Genomic DNA, 23503 nt, shown 5'->3' with positions numbered 1-23503 from the left:
TATGCAAAAAAAGTCCCTGCATGAGCTGATCATTCCCATCTGCCTAGCCAGCCTGCTCTCCTTGCAGAACCCGTGAGCTCTTCCCCTAGCCCATTTCTCCAGCCACATCAGACCCCACACTCTGGATTCAGAACACAGTCTGAATAAACGCATGGGGACTTTTTATTTTTTTATTGACATGATTGCAATGAAGTTAAGCAATGGAGTGATAGGAGGTGGCCCAGTTGGTGCTGAGTACCAGTTTGTGAAGCATTGCCATGGGTTGGGGCCAGGACCCTGATGTCCAGCTAATGAATGACGATGAGAGGGCACCAAGCCATTCTCCCCAAGAGGAGAAGAAATCTGGTTCTCCCTTACCCACACCCATGCTCTGATATTCATTGTTTCTCTCCCCAACCTCAGCCTGTGATGGTGATCACTGGGGTCCCCACTGCACCAGTCGGTGCCAGTGCAAAAATGGGGCTCTGTGCAACCCCATCACCGGGGCTTGCCACTGTGCTGCGGGCTTCCGGGGCTGGCGCTGTGAGGACCGCTGTGAGCAGGGCACTTATGGTAACGACTGTCATCAGAGATGCCAGTGCCAGAATGGAGCCACCTGCGACCACGTCACGGGGGAATGCCGCTGCCCACCAGGATACACCGGAGCCTTGTAAGTCACATGCTGCCCAGCAGCAGAGCGGAGCCCACCCACCCTCTCCATTCATGCTGCTGCTGCCATCATATTTCTTGTGCTTCAGTTTGCATTGCTGCCTGAAGAGTTACTGATGGGTCTAGGCTGCAGGCACAGATGCAGAGGTCAGCAGTGATGGCCACTAGGTGCTGCTGCTGCTGGCTCTTGGACATCAGAGCCCAGCCTGAATCTAAGGGCCAGCTTCCATGCTTTCCTTTTAGCAAGGCAAAGAGAAAGAGGGTCAGTCAGGATGTTGTGTTGAATGGCACTATTTGGGGGTTGTTGGGGCATATTTGGGGTTCTGTTTGGATCTCCCGAGATTACGTTCATCTATACTGCTGGGTGTTAATGGTCCATGTCTTTTTGCTCTTTGTGGCAATTAAATAGCTGGGGAAAGCTGGGTGGGTTCAGTGCATTAGAAGAGAAAAGGAGGAAGGTGTTAAAAATAGTCCATAATAAAAGATTAAGTCTTAGGGATACATACGTTATTTAATGCCCATGTATACATATTGCTTTGTGAATGTAAAGATATATGTATTACATCTATGTAGATTATGTGCACACACAGTTTAATTCTTTCTGAGGAACATTCAATCAACTACTTAACCTCCACTGTCTTTATTTTGTGGGAAGGGCATGCTTCAGTTCACTTCTATTCACCAACAGAATTAAGAGGCAGAAGTTGCTAAAAAAAAGTAAGAGATAGAAAAAGCTATTCTCTTACCGAGAAAATTACATTTATAAATCACAGAACTAAAACTTGAAAAAACAAAATATGACTGATTAGGTAAACACTTCCTGCCAACGGTGTTAAATGTCTGTAGAGTGGAGCTAAAGAAAAAAATTGCATTACCCTAGAAAGCCCTGATTTTCAGAATTGAAGATTATCTCAAACTGTTTAATTGTTAATATTGCTTTTATGGGTTTTCATCAAGGCCACAATTGAACTGGGCTCTGGGAAACTTGGAGCGAATTCCCAGGAGACCAGGAAAGACAAAGGCTTAGAGAAGAAGGGCCATGCGACACGTGGGTGGGTGAGAGAAGGGAAACTTGTCAGTCAGGAGGAGAGAACGCCAAAAATGGATGATGAGAAGGAGTTCATGTCTTTTGTAGGGACATGGATGAAACTGGAAGCCATCATTCTCAGCAAACTAACACAGGAACAGAAAACTAAACACTGCATGTTCTCACTCATAAATGGGAGTTGAACAATGAGAACACATGGACACAGGGAGGGGAACATCACACACCGGAGTCTGTCTAGGGGTGGGGGAAAAGGGGAGGGAGAGCATTAGCACAAATACCTAATGCATGCGGGACTTAAAACCTAGATGACAGGTTGATAGATGCAGCAAACCACCATGGCACATGTACACCTGCATAACAAACCTGCACATTCTGCACATGTATCCTGGAACTTAAAGTACAATTTTAAAAATGAAAAAAATGAATGATGAATATGTGCACAAAGGGTGTGATGTGCAACATCTCAATTTTCTTTGGGAATAGAACAAACACATAAACAAAGGTAGACTTAAATTGGAGCACAAGCGCTTTATAAGAGTTACATGAAAAGTTCCTGTCACCAATGAGTGTTTGACCAGTTTTCTTCCTCAGTGTTCTCAGACAGGACAGCTTCTCTTCCAACTGAAATGGCTTTATTAGAAAGTACCCCAAAACAAAGGGAAGGACTGGGTGACTCCTCAAAGACACTTCCAGGCAATATGATTAATGTTCTTGATGTCAATTAATTAAATGAAGCGATTATTGAACACAGAAAACTTGTCTATTTGGGGGACCCTGGGCGCTGTTGTGCCTGTGAACCTGAGGATCATGTGTCTGGGAAATAACAGTGTCCTTTGTCACATGTTAATCCCTCAGCTGTGAGGATCTTTGTCCTCCTGGTAAACATGGTCCACAGTGTGAGCAGAGATGCCCTTGTCAAAATGGAGGAGTGTGTCATCACGTCACTGGAGAATGCTCTTGCCCTTCTGGCTGGATGGTAAGCTTCCTTCCCACCTCCTCTGTCCCCGCCCCAAAGTCACCCATTCCAGGATACTCAGTGAATACATATGCAGGAGACTTTAGCACAAAAGAAAGTTACCATGATGATTGAAGATTGGAAAGACTCAAGCCATTTTAAAGCCGAAGCTCTTCAGTTCTGAGGAGACAGAAGAAGGTGATTTAGTCCTAGACTTGAAATGCATTAAAGGTTGTCATGTAAAGGATAGTGGCCATCTGTCCTGCATTTCCCTTAAAGATACAAAAAGAGAGACAAATATCTAGTCTCACATGACAGTGCTGATAAACACTGGATTTATTTAATAATTATTTTCATAATTTTGTTCCAGGAGTTGCTGTTGTTCTTTGGGAACATTATTCTCAACAGTATAAGTGTCATGTGAAAAAAAAATCATATAAATCTGGGGATACATTGAGGTAAACCACATTTACCAAATATTGCAGGACTTCTCAGAGCCTTGGGTGTGATAATGCAAGAAGAGGCTATTCAACATATTCTACAAACTTCGACCAGGGTACCCTTTCTTCATGTAGCAATTTCACATGCTTAGAGTTACGTAGAATACACAGTAACAATTAGCTTCAAATTAGACATCTGAAATCAGGAAATAGAATAATATTGATGTCATCTCTCTGAGTTGGTTTGTGCCTATGTCTGCTTGAAGGCAGATGAGTGAGCAACCAATAACTGTTTCCTTCATTAGCAAACTATTTAACAGAGCAATTGACTTTTTTTTTTTTTATCACCTTCTATTTCCATGAGCAGTGCTGAAGCTGTTCTTTCAGAGGTTACAAGGGACTGAATTGCCAAGACTCTTCTGTTCTCATTCAGCTTTACTTCTCCAAAGCTTTTCTTTCTGTTGATCACCAACCTCCGTTCCTTAATTCCTTTGCCTTCTCTTTTTCTAATCATCCCCTCTCTTACCTTTCATACTAAAGATCTCTTTTTCTAATTCCGCTTCTTCTACATACTACTTCATTACAGGATTTTGTCCTTCTCTTTTCTCACCATAAATCCACTCTGGCAATCTCATCCAGACCCATAGCTTTAAGAAGCACTTGATGGTTTTCCTAGATGTTGATCTTACCTGCCTTGAGCTTAGATTTATATTTGTCACCCCAACCTTGGTAACCTATAGACACAAAGCCACCATCTGTTTGGGCAATGTCCAAGCTAGAGTCTCCACAGCCAGACCTAGGCAGAGAATTGGTCTGGTATTGCCCTTTCTTGTGGCTGTGGAACAAAGGAGAACTGGAGTTCATTTTTCAATGAGGGTCTTGGAAGTAAGAGAGAGTTTAAGATGTCAAGGCCACTGGGGCAAGTATACAATAAAAATCAGATCTGAGAGGGTCAGAAATGATGAGTAGCCCAGACAAAGCTCATTTTAGAGGCAAAGCGTGGAGAAACAGCATGAGGCAACGGAGTTTGAGAGAGAGGAGAACTTTAATTGAGTGCCTGAGGATGAGGACAAGGTGAAAGAGAAGCTGTTTAAGGAGTACTGAGCAGGTTTGAGCAGGCCTGGCAGAGTTGATGTTAATAAATTTAATAAATCCAAACTTGTATACCCAAGCCTTTTGTAAGGCTACTCCTCCTCTACCTTTTTTGTCTTGGTTAAAACTAACACTTCTCTCTTAGTTGTCTGAGGTAAAGATGCTGGGTTATTTTTGACTCCTTCTATTCTTTCATTTCCTATACTCAGCCTTTTGCCAGCGTTGGTCTTCTGCGATGAAAGTGTTTTGCTGGAGCAGCAGAGCGTTGAGAACCCCATGCTCTCTGGATAAGGAACTGCGGTCCTTTTACTCCTAGGACTTCTGTGTAGATATTGTCTGTGGAGTTGCCTCGCCTTGCCTTGAGGCTGAAGCTCTTCTCAGTTGGGGTGGTCAGGATGTGAGTAAATGGTAACCTCAGGCTTGGGTTATGAGTCCCAGTATGTAGACAGATGGACCCCTCTCTAGCGGCCCAACGGAGCCTCCCCTCACCTCTTTCTCTGTGTCCTGGGCCCCTTACCTTACTTCTGCTTCAAAAATCCTTCAGCTTGTTTTTTTCTCCTGTGTAGCTGAGCTTTCAACTTACACTTCTCCTTTACAACATGTTATTTGTGCTGTCATCCTATGTGCTTTTCAAAGTTGAATATGTATTCCTATTATACACACATACCTTCGTATTTCAACTAAGAGAAATCATGTCCTCTTTAAAGCTGCTTGTGAATGTTAATCCTTATGCACGAAAATATTTCAGTGCATTTCTGAAGCTTGTGTGGGACCATTATGGGTAGTTAAGTCAGGCCCTGAGAGAGGGAGAATTTTCACCCCTGCTTACCACAGACCGACCTTCAGTACATTATTCCTGCAGTCATGCTTTTACCTCACACTAAGTATACCATGTCAGACTGGAGTGGAGAGACTAGAGTGATTTTTACATCTGTCCCCTTCCCCATATTGTGAGCTAATTGAGGATTGTTACCTTATCTTTGATTCTCAGTGCTTAGCTCAATGCCTGGCACGTAGATGATTCCCAGTTAAGTGCTGATTCGAATCATCTCTCAAAGGCCTTTTCCATTCCAAGAGTCTGTGGAAGAAATTTCCCGTTTGTAGATAGCTAGAAACCACCAGAGGAGACTTAATTAGCACACCAACTGCCTTTGTGGGTAGCCAGGAGTTAGAGGAAATGTATTTGCTTATGCTGTCCAGAATAAACATTTAGGAAACCATCTGGTGTTCACTTGCCTCCAATTTCAGAGTGCCCACAGTCTGCCTTTTTTTAGAGAGAGGGAGGACAGAACAACAGCTTCCAATAGTTAAAAACATTAGAAAAATCCCTGTTATTTGGGATATGTTGTTTGTCTAATTATAAGTCCAATAAATAGATGAGAAGCTGTGAGCCCAAGTGTTACAGCCAAGTGAAGAAGAAAACAGAGTATTTCATTGAGTTAATGGTACAGTATCTTATTCTTATCCACGCAGGATTGGAGTAAATATAATGACTGCTTGACAAGATGGACAGCCTCTAGGGTGAGGAGAAATATCCAAGTTACTCTCTTGGTTTTTCTCTCCAGGAAATAAGTTTCCTATTGATCTTGGCTCAGCAATGCTTGTTGAATCTGCTGAAAATAAAATGTTTTTTTTTTCTGAAATAAATGTCTAGGTTCATTCCTGTAAAAGTCTTTCTTTGGCAATGTGATTGTTAATTCAGGTACACAAAATTTCAATCTTGTGTTATGCTACATTTTAAGAAATAACGTCAATGATAAAATGTGTATTTTCTCTAGAACATATGGTAAAGCATTTGGATATTCCGTGTGCAGCAGATGTTGCCATTTATGTAACGGATGCTCAATAAGTTTTGTTGACTTATTGTGCATGTAAGACACAAAGAAAAACATCAGGAGGATTTATACATTCCTTAGGTTTCCATAATAGTTTGATGTAACTTTGTCTTAAACTTCAGTTTTTAATATGGATTTTGCTTAATATTACTATTCAGCCATCTTTGAATGTATCTTGAGATTTGGGCTTACTGAGTAATTAAGTCAATTTAATGTTTCTAACGTTTTAAAGATGATGAACAGTTTATGTGCTCTAAAATTCCCCAATCTAATTTTCTTGCAGCCCTGTTCCCTTATCCCTCCTTTCTATTTCCTCTCTTTTCTTATTCATCCATCAGTCGTCTTTCCCTGGCTGGAGGCCCATCTAATTTTCCAAGTCTCTTTGAATGCAGGGCACAGTATGTGGTCAGCCTTGCCCCGAGGGTCGCTTTGGAAAGAACTGTTCCCAAGAATGCCAGTGCCATAATGGAGGGACGTGTGATGCTGCCACAGGCCAATGTCATTGCAGTCCAGGATACACAGGGGAACGGTAAGGGATGCCCTTGTATTTCTCTGACTGTTCATAATGATGTGAAAGGAAAGTTTGTAGGGTCCAGGGAGCATCTTCAATACCATGTGTCCATGACTCTTCCATAATATTTCAGAAGTAGCTATACAGCCTCAATGTGTTTGACAGATTCTATCCTAATTCAGTGTATAGAAACTGAATTATAAATAGCAATGGTAAATTGAAAATAACAGAAAAAGCACTAAAAAAAAAAAACAAAAAAAAAAACCATAAAATATCAGCTATTCAGAACCCATGATGAAAATGTCATTCTAGAGAGTTGAGTGTTTAGGACTGCCACTTACACTTTAAGTGCTTGGGGATAGATTTATTTTTAAATGGGATGTGTACTTAGGTACCTTTCAAAAGTATGAAGTGACTTTCTTATGATTCAGTGTTCTGTTGAGAATGTCAATCATTAGATTGTGTGGTGGTGACAGAGTCAGATCTGCTGGGACTTATAGGGCTCTCTGGTCCCACACGAAACAGGAAAAACTGGCTGTGCTCGTGTGGGTCTTCCTGCCCCTGTTCCTCATCCTCTGTATTAAATGGTAAACTGTTATCTCAGAGTGCTTTGCACACCCTACTTCTTTTTCTTCAATTTTTTTCTTTTCTTTTTTTTTTTTTTTTGTGGGACATAGTAGATGTATCTATTTATGGAATACGTGAGATGTTTTGATACAGACATGCAATGTGAACTAAACACATCATGCGGAATGGGGTATCCATCCCCTCAAGCATTTATCCTTTGAGTTACAAGCAATTCAATTGCACTCTTCAAATTATTTCAGAAAGTACAATTAAATTACTATTGACCATAGTCACCCTATTATGCTATCAAATAGTAGGTCTTAATCATTCTTTCTGTTTTTTTTTTTTTTTTGAGACAGAGTCTCGCTCTGTCACCCAGCTGGAGTGCAGTGGTGTGATCTCGGCTCACTGCAACCTCCACCTCCCGGGTTCACGCCATTCACCTTCCTCAGCCTCCCGAGTTGCTGGGACTACAGGTGCCCGCCACCAAGCCCAGCTAATTGGTTTTTTTGTATTTTTAGTAGAGACGGAGTTTCACCGTGTTAGCCAGGATGGTCTCGATCTCCTGACCTCGTGATCCACTCACCTCAGCCTCCCAAACTGCTGGGATTACAGGCATGAGCCACCACACCCAGCCCTTTCTAATTTTTTTTGTACCCATTAACCATCCCCATTTCCCCTACACCCTCCCACTATCCTTCCCAGCCTCTGGTAATCATTCTTCTACTCTCTGTGTCCATGAATTCCATTGTTTTGATTTTTAGATCCCACAAATAAGTGAGAACATGTGATGTTTGTCTTTCTGTGCCTGGTTTATTTCATTTAACATAGTAATCCCTAGTTCTATCCATGTTGTTGCAAATTACTGGATCTCATTCTTTTTATGGCTGAATAGTACTCCACTGTGTATATGTACCACATTTTCTTTATCCATTCATCTGTTGATAGACATGTAGGTTGCTTCCAAATCTTAGCTATTGTAAACAGTGCTGCAACAAACCTAGGAGTGCAGATATGCTTCCATATACTGATTTCCTTTCTTTGGTTATACACCCAGCAGTGGGATTGCTGGATCATAAGGTAGCTCAATTTTTAGTTTTTTGAGGAACCTCCAAACTGTTCTCCATAGTGGTTGTACTAAGTTACATTCCCACTAACAGTGTACAAGGGTTCCCTTTTTTCTGCATCCTCACCAGCATTTGTTGTTGCCTGTCTTTTGGATATAAACCATTTTTAACTGGTTTGAGATTATATCTCATTATAGTTTTGATTTGCATTTCTCTGATGATCAATGGTGTTGAGCACCTTTTTATAAGGCTGTTTGCCATTTGTATGTCTTCTTTTGAGAAATGTCTATTCAAATCTCCTGCCTATTTTTGATTGGAGTATTAGACTTTTTCCTATAGAATTGTTTGAGCTCCTTGTATAGTCTGGTTATTAGGTTGGTGCAAAAGTAATTGCGGTTTTTGCTATTGAAAGTAATGGTGAAGACCGCAATTACTTTTGCACCAACCTATAACCTCTGGTCAGATGGATAGTTTGGAAATACTTTATCCCATTCTGTGGGTTGTCTTTTCACTTCGTTGATTGTATTCTTTGCTGTGCAGAAGGTTTTTAACTTGATGTATGCATACTTCTTTCAATGCTCGTGAATCTGTCATGTCCTGCAAGACTAGGTAGCCAAGCTCACTGGATGTGTGTGTAGGATTTGAGAAGAGACTTGAGAGGCAGAAGGGCATAGTGATTAAAAACAACCATTTGGAATCTAGGTTTAGGTCAATGTGTCCCTGGAAACACCTTTTATTTTATTTTATTTTATTTTTTGAGACAGAGTCTTGTTTTTCCCCCAGGCTGGAGTCTTGTGGCACGATCTCGGCTCACCGCAACTTCCATCTCCCGGGTTCAAGCAATTCTCCTGCCTCAGCCTCCCTAGTAGCTGGGATTACAGGCACACACTGCCACGTCAGGCTAATTTTTCGTATTTTAGTAGAGACAGGCTTTCACTGTGTTGCCCAGGCTGGTATCGAACCCGTGAGCTCAGGCAATCTGCCCGCCTCGGCTTCCCTAAGTGCTAGGATTATAGGTGTTGGAAACACCTTTGTCTGTAATATCCTAATAATAATTGTACTTTTCTCTAGGGTTGTTGTAAGGATTAAATAAGTTAGTGTGTTATCACATTTAAAACAGTCCTGGAACTTATCAATATTAGATATTATTATTCTACAACGATTTCTATGAACTGTGTAAATACTAGTGATTATCAATTTGAGTGATGTTTATGAGCTGTATAAAATTAGCTATCATTATTTTTTATGATGTCTTTGAATTAAGAATTCCTTCATCTTTTTTCCTCTTATTTTTTCTCTTTCTAAAATCCTGGCATAATTTTATGACTTTTAATAAGATACTGTCAGGTTTGTTCCCTCCTCCCTCCAACTTAGACCCTGTACTTTCTTATTAAATTTATTTCTTAGTATTATGTAATTTTTTAAAATTTCATTTCTGCATCTAATTGGATATTTCAGGTTGGAGAAAAACTTGCTTTTGACTAGTTACTTTTTAATTTATTCATAATACCAAACTTTTAAGGTAATTTTAATGTTGTTTTTAGCAAACTCTGGAGTTATTTAGTTATACTATCATATCATCTACAAATAAACATAAGTTAGTCTTTTCTTTTCAATATGTATAATGATTATTTCATTTCCTTGAATTATTGCATAAATTTGAGCCTCCAAATTAATGTTGACAAACAGCAGTAAAAGTAAAAATCTTTGTCTTATTCTCGAATTTATTGGAAATGGCTTCAGCGTGGTTTCATGTTTGCTATTGGTATTTGGTAAATTATTTTCTTCATTCTTAAGTAGTTTTTTAAATTCCTTTTTTTAATTAAAATCTTTTGTTAATAGTAGCTGCTTAATTTCATTAAATGACTTTTTGTCTTTTGCTAATATAATTACATATTTTTCCTTTAATTTTTCATGCAATGAATTGTTGACATTCTTAGTACACAGTTTTTATAACATGTAATTGGACTACTCAGATTTTGTAACTGACATCCTAGTTTTAGGTTGTATTTTGGATAGATTAGGCTGTTAGATAATTTCTGGATCCATTTAATATCCTATTATAGAAAAATGAGTTGGAATAAGGGAGGCACAAGACCAAACACAATCTTAATAATAGTTTCTTGTCATATTTTAGGGCACTAAAATGGCAATATAATTATTTTCTTGCCCTCTAGGGATTTAAGTTTCAAATTAGAGGCAGCACAAGAACAATAAACATACAAGGCAAATGAGCTTATACATATTTCATCTGGAATACAGGGAAAGGGAATAACAGTTAATTTTCAGATACATTTTACATTTGAGCCAAGGAAGGCCAGGGGCCAGAGAAAGAGAAAGCAAGTAAAGAGAGAACTTGCTTCTGGACCTGCTGCTCTTGTAACTATTGTTTTTCTGATGAGCCAGTGAAATGATTCCTGTTTTCAGCTGTCATTCCTGTCTAGGCTCTGGAGTTCACACATACACACACACACAAAGACAGCAAACACATTTGTCACTATGAAAGGACAACAGTGAACGTCTATGAGGCAGTCCGTGACGGGAGGTGTGGGGAGAAAGGCCTTGACAGGCTGGGGTCTTAACTTGCCATTTCCCTTGTGTTGAGAAGTCAGCGAAATTTGATCAGTGAGGTTAGGGCAGAGGGCTGCCGGCCCTAGGAGCCTGCACAGCATTCCCAGGATGTGGGGACAGTCCTCCGGGCCAGAGGGAAATAGGAAAAATCCAAACAGGCACCCCGTAGGCTGGCAGAGCAGTGCATGGGATGTCCAAATAAAAGGCTTTGAGGTTTGTGGAAAGGTTGAGAGGATATTGTGGTGAGTAAATGTAACATGACACAGTCAAGTAAGAGTGAAGAGATGATGGCTTCCAGATCCTCAAAAAACTCCTTCTGAAGGGGTTAAAAGAGTTTCACATGCTGATGGTGCAGCCATAGGATCACTCTGGGTCCTGCAATAGCCTAGTAGGGGCCCACGCACATGATTGGTGCCAGTGAGTGTTAGTTGGATGAAAGGATGCGTGACTCAGTGATGAACTGTGTTAAGGTGAAGCCCAAAACAGCTCTGCCAAGCCTGTGTTCGATAGTACCCTGAAGGTGAAGATAAATGTGGGTGAAAGGAGGTGAAGTCAAAAATTATAGACAGGAATTGGGGAATGCAGCATTGGTCATCAATGGAGGAACTCTTTCCTGGGTCTAGGAGCATGGAAACCTTGGCTCTTTCCCAGTGCTTTTTACATTTCCCCCAGAGCAGCAGTTCCAGATGTTAGAAAGGTAGGCAGCTGATTCATGGATCCCAGGTTTAATGAGGAATGCGATTCTTTCACACTAAATCATAGTTTGGCCTGACTATTCCAATCACTCTAGGGAAGGACATGCTTAGGACAGGAGTGAAAGCGGTACCTGTCACCCTTTACATGTTAACTCACTTCCTTTTTTCCTTAAGTTCACAATGACATGCAACATAATAATAGAAACGGTATTAAAACAAGTCTATGACCCTCACTGGTTTTGGGAATTGATGTGTTAATACTTTACTTAATGTTTATCCATTCTTACCAATTCTAGGACATTACTTGAAATGTAAAAAAGTTAGAAACCCCAAATTTCCATATTTCTACTGTGGCTATTTATTACTGTATCTTTATTACTTTTCTACTGTCTTAAGAAAACGTGTTTTCTCTTTTATCGATTTTTGAGAGCTTTTCCTGTTCCATTTGGGACCACAGAAACAGCATTAAGGTCATAAAATTTGTTGGGAAATGGTGCTTCTTGAAGTAAAGGGACCAAAAAGAAGATAAGACTGCTTGATAAAGACTTTTAATGCAGTCAATCAGAAAGGCTTCAGCTATTTCATGATTATGTTTATTTTCAAGATGGAAAATATATACTTCTAGAAAGATATCCTACCATTTTCCTTTGGTGGATAGAAGCAGACGTAACTATTATTAACAGGATTGTCCTACAAGTACAACACTGACAAAAAATAAAATGGGAATATGAATCCAGCTTAAATAATGGCTGCTCTAGTAAGTAACATTCAAATAGGACTTTTTGTTTTATATTTATAATACAAACTAGTAGTGTGTTTAATTGTAGGTTAAAAAGGTAAATGTGGGTCAAGGCCAGCTATTATAGATTTTATTTTTCCTGAGAAAGGAAGTTTCTGCCAAGATATGATAAAATAAACACACTGGTTCCCTGTAATTTGGTAACAGATACTTTCCCAGGCTTCCAATCTATACCACTTTCAACCATTTTTAAGCACTGCTTTTTACCAAGTTGAAATCATGAAGATAGTTTAAAATTTAACGTTAGGGTTTGTTTTCAAATCCTTTTAGGAGACGGAAAGTTATATTATTTATCTTTACCTTTTTTCCTTTTGATACTGACTTGCGAGAAAATCTAACAGACAGGTTGAAAAGTTGTCTTGACAGCCTTCAGTAGGAGCCATGATGAGGCCAAATTATTGTGCCTAAGCATTTCTTTCTTTAAAGTTTACATCTTTAAGGAATAAACTCGATGACTTGGCTTATTGAAGCTTCTTACAGGTTAAAAATAAAGAGCACCTTTTAAAAATACACTCCAGTCCAAAAATAGGTATACCCATGTATAACTTTTAGGCACACATTTTATTTTATGCTGAGTATTAGTTCAATGACTCCATAACTTTCCTAATGGTTTGTTGAGCAATTGAAGGTTCTACCTGTTGACAAATACACCTGAAGACGTCTAGAATCTGTGAAACTAAATTTACATGAGATTCTTTTCCTTGTCTCCATCACATTAAATATATGCTAGAGCCAGAGGTAACCAGAAAAGCATCAAAGGGGCTGGTCCAAGTGGCTCATTCTATAATCCCAACACTTTGGGAGGCTGAGGCGGGAGGATCACTTGAGTCTAGGAGTTTGAAACCAGCCTGGGTAACATAGCAAGACCTCATCTTTACAAAAAATTTAAAAATTAGCCTGACAAGGTGGTGAGTACCTGTGGTCCTAGCTACTCAGGAGGCAGAGGTGGGAGGGTCACTTGAGCCCAGGAGTTTGAGGTTACAGTGAGCTATGATGGCACCACTGCACTCCAGTCTGGGTGACAGAGGCAGACCCTGTCTCAAAAAAAAAAAAAAAAAAAAAAAAATCAAGATTTGTCCTCTACACTAAAATAGAATTCCTCCCACCCTGGTATTGTTACTTGTTGTACCCTATCATTAAAAATATGCAAAGTTGTGGAAACACTGTTTCTTTGAAGTATGTTTCTCTTCTGTTTCTTTTAAGTGTGCTTGAATTTGTCATTATGCCTTGCTGCTCACATTATACAGATCTAAAAAATGCAAGGCTGACCTACATTTTTGACTCTGGTTCTGGCCTGACTTGAGAGCCACATGGGAAGTGGCTGCCGAGACAAAGTGTACCCTTCTTGTGGCGAATGCTCGGCTGGGCAAAGCCCTGTCTCCCTCCCTTGGCAGAAAGCTCTCCTTCTGCTGCAGAGAGCCAGTCACCTGGCCTAGTCAAAAAGAAACTTGGCTAGTTTGAGAACTATTTGTGCTTTCCATGGAGCAAGAGAGATCATTTTCTCTTTTCTATCATGATTCCCTCTAGCAACTCGGCTTCCCACCTCATTCACCTTACCTAGAGCATATCCTTTCTCTTGGACAGAGCTCCAATGCCATTTTAAAAAAGACAATAAAGTGAATGTTTGAGGGCTGATCTTTACTCCTTGCCATTTGGCAGCCCTTCTTCCCAACAGAGGGCAATACCCCACTAGCCAAACATTTTGTGTTAGAAAACTCCAAGCCTTCCTACTGGCAGGCACTTCCCATGTTGGAATTAAGGACGTCAGATTTTGGTAGCTTGGAGTTTCCCGGATCTAAAGAGGACTTGGCTTATTAGTTAAAGAACTTTCTAACTGAGGAGCAATGATTACCATTCAGCTTTTAATAAAAGTAGAAACATGGCTAAGATTAAAAATTAATGTCCACATGAAAGCCAAGAGAATTAAAATTTAGTTTCAAATTTGACGCAAAATTTTCTCTTTGGAATTGGGAAAGTATGTTTTGAAATTTCATCATTATGGACTAACATTTGAAAATTTCTTTTCTCGTTTTCTTAGTATCTACTAAAGTGCTGTATAACTTTGGCAAGCACTAAGTGTAAACATGCCTCATGTCCTAAGCTTGTATTTTTGTTTTGGTTTCATTTTGTTGTTGTTTTGTTTTTGTTTTCTACAGGTCATGCTGCTGTTACTACAATATGTAGCCAGAGTATACTTAGCCAGAGTAATGTATCTTAACGCTTTTCATCCCTGTAATGGGACAATCACTAAATAATTGCAACAGCAAAGAGCAGCTTCAATTCATGCATAACAAAACCATTCTGGATCAACCATTTATTTTCACATGGCACTAACTAATCTTTCTTCTTGCTCCCGCCTCTTGCTTGGTAGGTGCCAGGATGAGTGTCCTGTTGGGACCTATGGTGTTCTCTGTGCTGAGACCTGCCAGTGTGTCAATGGAGGGAAGTGTTACCATGTGAGTGGTGCGTGCCTCTGCGAAGCAGGCTTTGCTGGTGAGCGCTGCGAAGCACGCCTGTGTCCTGAGGGGCTCTACGGCATCAAATGTGACAAACAGTGCCCCTGCCACTTGGACAACACTCATAGGTGAGTGTCAGCTTCCCCTGGAAGGACGTGTCCTGTGAAAATTTTAACCTCGGTTTTCAGGATTTGGAAGGAGGGATTGATAGAGTGATTCTCACCCCAAGCCCCCTCCTGCCTCTAGGCTACTCTGGGCAGGAATTGCCAAGTAAAAGGAAGTCTTTTTAACTTAATGTGTGATGGTCCACATCCAAGGTGCCAAAATTGTTCAATGGTTACTGGTGGATAGCAAATTCTATTCTCTATTAATGACCACTGATAAAAACAAAATTTGCTGAGGTTAGTAGAACTTTCCCTTAAGCAAGGGATTCTGTGACATTCCCTTAGAAGCAAAGATGCAATGAGAGACAAGGAGTTCGGCCAAGTTTAGTATGCAAAAATATCATAAAATGATTCTTACTGCAGCATCTTTTATTTGACAGCACATCTGTGGAAGACAAAAAAAAAAGGCTAGAGAGAGGAAGTGTACTGGTGGAAGTTTTGTGAAAGTGCTTCACATGTGGCTGTCACATGTGAAATATCTTTTTCGAACTGATTACTCTGACATAGAACTCACAAGAGACTTTTAGCTCAAAAACCTCTCGAAGAATTTGAGAACAGGAAACCCCGATCCCACCCACCCTACTGTACCTCGTCTGCCCTGAAAATATCTTCTTACCCCTGTTTCTTCTTTCCCTCCCCCAGGGACCAGATACACATAACTCAGAATTCTGGGCCTCCTTTGCAGACTGCTGGAAAAGCTGAGTTTGACAAAAATGTAGTGCGTTATATAGCAGTTCAGATCTTACTAGAATTACTTTTATTTGCATTCAGTACAGCTGTTACTTCATTTATACTTCTGAAAGATAATTCGTAGCCACATCAAATCCCAAATGCACAGAAGTTAAAAGTAAACAAAACCATGTGGTTGGTCTCTTCTGTAAACCATTGTTAGTAACAAAAACATAGAGTTTGCACTCTGTGTGTGTGCGTGTGCACATGTGTGTGTGTGCTGGAATACATTTTAGTGGGACATATGAAAGAAATGTATTCTCAAAATAGGATTCAAGTAACTTTGTAAGCCACATTAGTCAACTTTGGTTTTCTTCATTGGAAAATATTGCCTTTCTTTACTTGACACATTTACGTAAATATTTAGGGGAATAAAAATGAATAATCTCCACAGGGTTTTGTTTTTCAACTCCCTAATATTTAAGGGGCTGGCAGGATTCGGGACAAGTTATGAATTTGGGTACCTTTCCTACAGTATAAGTCTTGTTGCAGCAGAAAGTAAGCCTCATGTAGTGACAACTAAGAACATTACGCCGGTGTGTTGTTTCGTTGTATGTAGAGACAACTGAAATCAAATAGAATAATAAATCTATGCAAAGAAAGAGCTCTGCTATGAGAAGAACTGGAGAAAAAGAGAGCATGTTGATTTTGTTGGAATTGGATGCCTTATTAGTAGTGGCAAGGTGCAGAGTGGAGAATTAGTTAATTGATGGCAATACTGTGGTAATTTTGACATAGGTCATATGTACCTAAGCATGTATGTGTTAACAAAGAAGTACATGACATTTTTTGACAATTACATAGATCAATAACACTAAAATCTGTCTAACAATATATACCGAATAATCCGAATATTTTTAAAAATCAGTCTTGTCATGATTTTGTAAATCATGGATGGCATTTTTAAAGATTAGCTTTTACAAATTTCTATTAAAACAAGTTTAATTATTGATTATATGACTCTATCTTGTTGAATTCATCACTGGAGCCAGCTATCTAGTTCTCATATCTTAAGCTTCTATTTGTAAAATTCCTGGAAGCCCAAGGTCCCTTCAAATCAAAAGGCATAGAATCTTTGTATTAATTGAAAGTCTAGTTTGTTCACATTATCATTTATCAAGCAAGTGGAGCTTTGCTGTTATATAATTTATGATGTACTAAAACCTTCCACTATAATTAATGAGATAACAAATACAATGTAAATTAATAATGTGCATTGTCTTTAGGTACATATTGAGTTCTATGGATATACACATTGACATATATTTTAGCCATATAGTTGAGTAAAGGTTTGTATCAGGTAGCTTTTGCTGCATTAAAAAACAAACAACAACAAAAAAAACTATTCCAAACCTAATGACATAAAATAACAATTATTTACTAACTGATGATTTTTTGCTTGACTATGTGGGCTAGGCTCAGCTTGGTGGTGGTTCTGCTGGTCTCCTTGTGTTCAGCTGGCAGATCAACTGTAGGCTGATTGGTCCTGGATATCCTCACTCACATGTCTGGCATTTGGCTGGGTTATGGGGGTGACTGAGCTACACATCTCCAGTATCTAGCAGGCTAGCCTGGGCTTTTTCACATGTTGACTGGCTTCTAAAAGTAACAGAAGACAGTACAGACCCCCAACATACACTTTTTAATCCTTTGGTTATGTCAAGTTTGCTAATATCCCTTTAGATAAGGCAAGTCATCTAACCAAGTCCAGATTCAATATACCTCACCTCTCGATGGGAGGTGTTGCAAAGAATTTGTAGCCATTTTTATTTTGCAGTCTATCATAGGGCTGAAAGGAATTTAAATATATTTATAAGCAATACTAGTATTTTAAACTTTAGCACCATTATTGAGCCTAAAGACATTCACTGTGACCTGGACTTTTCAACTGAAAACTAACTGTTATGATGGAAATGATTTTGAACAAGAAAATAAAATTTGAGATTTAATAATATTCCACATGCAACATAGAGAGATAGATTAACTGGTTTTGGTAATAAAGATATTTAATAGCTACGGACAATCCGGATGTACCTATTTGCAAATGTCACATAATTGTCAGTACATTTGAGCATTAATAACATCTAAGGAAATGAATAAAAGGAAGTTCATGATGCTGTTTCAGCCAATATTATATAGTATTGGACTTTTGTCATAATTCAACTATTAAATCGAACAGTTTCTTAGAATATATGTATATAGTTGTATGTGTTTATAAAATGACAACTATTCCCATATGTTTATAATCCTATTTTCATATACACAAAGCAATCTGTTCTTTAGACAGAAAACAGGTAATGAGTATATTACCCTTCAACCTCCAATCTGCTGCTCCTATAACAACACGTAAATCTCATTATCAATTAAGCTGCCTGCATGAGAACCCATCAAATGCCTCCAAAGTGCTCTAGCTTCCTACATCTAATTACAAATTGCAGAATACTAATTTTGGTGTCAATCAATCTGAAAACCAGTGTGCAGCACTAACACTCACTGGGGGGCATTGAATATCAATTTCTCAGCCTGCCTTTTGCTTTGTTGAATTCATTGTCATCCAAATTGTCTGTTTTCTTTAACATTATGTCTGTACCATGAATACTATTTTCTATACTTTTCAATGTAAAGTAATATTTTCTACCAAAAATATCATTTCTTTTACAATATGTTAAGATAAGGTAGGCTACTTTAACCAATCCATCACTTGAAATGTTTCTTTTCCGTTTATCAAATGTAAGGACTTACTGAAGCAGACTTAAATTTTTCCCTGTTTTTTTGTACAATATTTGTTTTTACTGATCCTGTTGACCCCTTTATATGTGCCAAATTCTAAATCTTAGCAATTCTCCTTCATGTCTGGTTCCCTTAGCAGGCTGTTAGCAAGCCTCCTTTTTCTTTGGTATAAAAACAAACCTGGGTTCAAGTTTGATTCTGCCCCACTACCTGTGTGAGACTTTGAATAAATAATTTACCCTTTCTAGTTCTCTATTTTCTCATTTATAAAATGGGATCATACTATCTAGGATGGTTGTGAGGATTGAACTAAATAGTGCTCAGCACATTGCTGAGACTTACACAGGGCCCAGTAAATGCTGTCTCCTGGTCTGCGCATTCACTTACAATATCATCACAAACATGGTGACATTCATGAGTTGTTCTCTGTGATTAATGGCTATTTCCTTTAAGCCAAGACTTTGACATTTTAAAAACTAATTTTAGAGGAAATCTTCCGCTTTGTATACATATATACTGAGTATAATTTAACATTGTTCAGTGACTCTGAGATGTCAGGGAGAAGCAGATTAATGTGGGAGAGCTAGGTCCCCGGAGTCACATCCGCTCTGTTTCACCTGTGGCATTTGCACTTATTCATTCAATCTACATTCACTGTGGGCCTACTATGGGCCAGTGAAAGGTGGAAAAACAGATTTAATTCTTGCCCTCCTGGAACTCACAGTGTAGGAGAGGAGGAAGACATTAAAGGACTGGAAAAATAAACTGAATTATAGACTGTGAAAATGAGATGAGAAGAAGGATCAGGGCACCAAGGAAGAGTGTAAGTGGAGAGACCTACCTTCAATTTGGGTGGACAGGGAAGCTCTGTTTGATGAAGAGACTGGAAAGACAATCTGGAGGGAGATAGGCAGAGAGTAAGAACTGCATCCTAAGAATATGGAATAGCCCATGTGGAGGTCGTTAAGTTGAAAAAACATGATGCTTTTACAAACTAGAAGAAATCCAGGGTGGTCAAGCACAGCAATAAAGAGAGAATAAAGATGAAAGAAGAGGTTGAGGAGTAGGCAGTGGCCAGATGACGAGGCCCCACGGGCTGTATTTAGGGTGACTGTGTATCAGGTTTCACAAGGACAGTCTGGTTTAGGCCTGTTGTCCTAGTATAATTATTAGCAACTCTCTCTTCACTCTTAAAAATGCCCTGGTTTAGACAATAAATTGTAGAGTCTCTGTAGTTATATTAAACAGTCTGGATTTTGTTCCAAGGGTAGTGGGGAGCCTTTGCAGAGTTTTAAGGAGGAGAATGATATGATTTACTCTTTAGGTGATAAGGCATGAGTGGATGTGGGCGCACAGTTGGAAGGTTTTTCAGAAGATGAGGAGATAGATGGCATCAGTTGGAGCAGAATGAGGACAGTGAAGATGAAGGGATGTGGGTGGATTCAAAATATATTTTGGAGTTAGAATGGTTAAATTCTAGTGATGAGGCAGAAGGAGTTATCAAGAATAACTCCTAGGCCAGGCATGGTGGCTCACACTTATAATCCCAGCACTTTGGGAGGCCAAGGCGGGCAGATCACTTGAGGTCAGGAGTTCGAGATCAGCCTGGCCAAAATGGTGGAATTCTGTCTCTACTAAAAATACAAAAATTAACTGGGCATGGGGCACATGCCTATAATCCCAGCTACTCGGGAGTCTGAAGCAGAAGAATCACTTGAGCGGTGGAGGTTGTAGTGAGCCGAGATTGCACCACTGCAGTCCAGCCTGGGTGACAGAGAGAGACTCCATCTCAAAAAAAAAAAAAAAAAAAAGAATAACTCCTAGATAAACTAAGTGACTGATGGTGCTATTTACAGAAATTTGGACAATTAGGGGTAGATACTGAGGGAAAGAACAAGGGCTCAGTTTACTGAGGGAAAGAACAAGGGCTCAGTTTTTTTACTTTTTCTGAGACAAAGTCTCGCTCTGTCGCCCAGACTGGAGTGCAGTGGCATGATCTCAGCTCACTGCAAGCTCTGCCTCCTGGATTCACACCATTCTCCTTCCTCAGCCTCCTGAGTAGCTGGGACTACAGGCACCTGCCACCACGCCTGGCTAATTTTTTTGGTATTTTTAGTAGAGACGGGGTTTCACGGAGTTAGCCAGGATGGTCTCGATCTCCTGACCTCAGGATCTGCCCGCCTTAGCATCCCAAAGTGCTGGGATTACAAGTTTGAGCCACCGTGCCTGGCCCAAGGGCTCAGTTTTTGACATGTTAAGTTTGAGATGCCATGGAGATGCCATGTGACTGCTCAAGGATAAGCGATTGGCCCAAGGATAATAGAAGATAAGCAGACTTGAGTAGATCTGAGACTCATGCCCTGGTCCTGTGAATCTAAACCTACACTCAAGAAACCACCTCATATGTAGAACCGTATTTAGGTATTCTTCATGCCATGTTTTCTGAGTGTTCGATGAATTTCTAGGCCTTTGCCTGTGAACACTAAGGTACAGAAGGGGTCGAAAAGTATATTTAAATAAACCTCCAAAACTGAGCACCAAACCATTCAACCCACAGGAATTTTCTGAACAAGGAGAAGGAGAAATATAGGATATGAGATTATGAGACATGGCTGAGACCCTCACTTGACAGACTAGGACATCAGACCCAGGGAAGTTGTATGATTTCACTGAGGCTACTCAGGTAGTGGGAGAACTGGGGTTGCATCCTCAGTTTTCATCCCTCCCAGGTTGTCATTCTTTCCAAGAGTAGAAAATCTATGAACAGTCCTCTGATGGGAAGTCATTTAGCAAATGTCTGGATATGACAGAGGTGTTTGTTGTAGGCCCTAATTAAGGGCAGGGTTTTAGCTACACTAGGCAAGGAAGACCATCTTTAAACAGTCTTCCAGTTGTCAGCAGAACTAGTTTGATTGTTACGATTTTCTCGTGGTGAGAAGCATATGTGCTTTCAGTCAGCATGTCACAGAGGGCCCTATTGTGTCAACTCACGCGTGCATCTCAGCGCAGCTGATATGTCCATTTGCTATGGAGCAACAGCTGGTTGCCTGGTGGGTCAATCCGGCTGCTGTTTCAGGTGGAGACAGCTGCCTGCTACCAGGTATAGGGAACTGAGGGAGAAACAGGCTGACGAGGTCACTGCTTTTGGTGTTCCTGGGACATCATACTAGTTAACTGGTTTGGTATTGTCCATTGGATGGAGTTTTTTTAGCTCCTGTCACAGAGTTGACCTCTTACAAAATTAGTGCGTTCAATTTAAGAAAACTAAAAAGAATTTCAGACAAAAGGATGTGGTTGTAATACATCCTGCTAGACATGATGCTGATTTCATACAACATTTCTGTATTACCCATCAGGTTTCAGCCAATTAATTAAATCATACCCAGCCTGGGAATGAAGTTTGAATTATTGGGCATGGAATTACCCATACATTTAGTGATCATTGCTAAAGCAACATTTGCACAGAAGTTGGGTGTCATGTTTACCCCAAAGTGACTTATTCCTTTCATCCGTGTCTCTCAGCTGTCATCCCATGTCTGGAGAGTGTGCCTGCAAGCCGGGCTGGTCAGGACTCTACTGTAATGAGACATGTTCTCCTGGATTCTACGGGGAAACTTGCCAGCAGATTTGCAGCTGCCAAAATGGGGCAGACTGTGACAGTGTGACTGGAAAGTGCACCTGTGCCCCAGGATTCAAAGTGAGTGACTAGGGTTCTGGAGGAAGGAGAAGAGGGGTGCAGTGTAAAGCATCTCAACACCATGGTTTATATGACCTCCAGTGAAATACAGGGAATATGCTAAAGTCATCCATATCATTAATGAGAGAGAAAATGAGGAGAAAAATGCTAATAGAGATATAAGGAATTACCTTAGTATGATGACTGGGAAAGCTGTAAAACTATAAATGTGGCATTAATTTTTAATATAAGCATATGTCAGAAAGTATATTATAATTATTCCTTAAGTAATTTATTTTATTGTGTTTTATAGGTGACAAAGAAGTTACTTTTCCAAGTAGATTACTGTATTGTTGACAGCTTTTGTTTTTAAGTCCATGAAATTTGAAGGCACATCGAGTTAGCATTTGTAATGGATTTACATTCTGTAGTTGGTAGTACATAAGTTTTTAGGTCCCTTTGAAAATCCAGACCCTATAAATACGTCTATATTCCATGCGCAATAGAGCAGAATTTTGCTTACAGTTTCTAAGATTTCATCGTTATAGGCTAGGAATCTTTGCTTTAAAGGAGAATGTGTTGTTCTTGAATTATTCCTTCCCATTGTAAAGAGCACATTGAACTATGAAGAATGTTGATGATTATTCCAGAGCACATAATGTAGAACTGGTGGATCATAAAGTCACAGAGCTGAGAGGATCTTTAAAGGGTTTTCTAACCCTGTCATAACTCTTTGGTTCAGCCCTTGAATTAGCTTTGTCTTAAGAGTCCCTTCTGTTTTGAAAGGAGATGACCTCCAGTTGCCTTTGGTAGCTTAATTCTATGTTTAATGCTCCCTGTCGGATAAAGTGAATCATGTTGCTGAATGTGTTCTGTTGTTGCTTTGCTTTTACCCACTAAAAATATTACATATTATTATACAAGGATGTCTAGGAAGGGTTGAGATCTAATGTATAGTTCATACTGATGTTTATTTATTGACAGTAATTTTACAGATGCAATTTATTTTTATATATCTACTTGTCTGAGCAAGGACATAGGGTTTTTATTGTTGTTTTGTTTTGGTTCTGCTATGAAGGCGAAGCTAAGGTAGGTGCAAACTTTTTTGGATCCCATTTAATAATATATCCTAAACATAGACCAGCTAGTGTTGCCCTTACATTTCTAAAATTTGTATAGTGGTGACATTATGACAAAATTTTAAAAATACAGTGTGTTAAAATTAGCGGGGAAGTATAATTAGCATTGCCAAGATATATTTTTGTTTATTTGTGTTGGCCTTATTTCAGCTGGCAAAACTGAGTGCATTTTGCTACTTGTGCCTATCTAGGGAATTGACTGCTCTACCCCATGCCGTCTGGGAACCTATGGGATAAACTGTTCCTCTCGCTGTGGCTGTAAAAATGATGCAGTCTGCTCTCCTGTGGACGGGTCTTGTACTTGCAAGGCAGGTAAGAGTGGGGGTAAATAAGTCTTTAATTTGATCCTGTCGCTTTATCTCCTAAAGACACAAGAAGAAA

The 23503-nt window shown here is 39.6% G+C and overlaps 1 protein-coding gene across 1 annotated transcript in view; it reads left to right on the top strand.

Annotated features, from left to right (window-relative positions):
- Window positions 1-23503, top strand: part of MEGF10 (multiple EGF-like-domains 10) — a 169036-nt gene that overhangs the window by 105395 nt on the left and 40138 nt on the right. The window contains exons 7-12 of the mRNA XM_011981200.1: window positions 403-649; window positions 2552-2672; window positions 6411-6547; window positions 14600-14812; window positions 21830-22004; window positions 23314-23434. Of these exons, the coding sequence (XP_011836590.1) occupies window positions 403-649; window positions 2552-2672; window positions 6411-6547; window positions 14600-14812; window positions 21830-22004; window positions 23314-23434 (1014 nt within the window). The remainder of the gene's footprint in view (window positions 1-402; window positions 650-2551; window positions 2673-6410; window positions 6548-14599; window positions 14813-21829; window positions 22005-23313; window positions 23435-23503) is intronic.

This window comes from Mandrillus leucophaeus, unplaced genomic scaffold (assembly GCF_000951045.1).
Source record: "Mandrillus leucophaeus isolate KB7577 unplaced genomic scaffold, Mleu.le_1.0 Scaffold221, whole genome shotgun sequence".
Classification (NCBI taxonomy): Eukaryota; Metazoa; Chordata; class Mammalia; order Primates; family Cercopithecidae; genus Mandrillus; species Mandrillus leucophaeus.
This window is presented reverse-complemented; position numbering and strand designations above follow the sequence as displayed.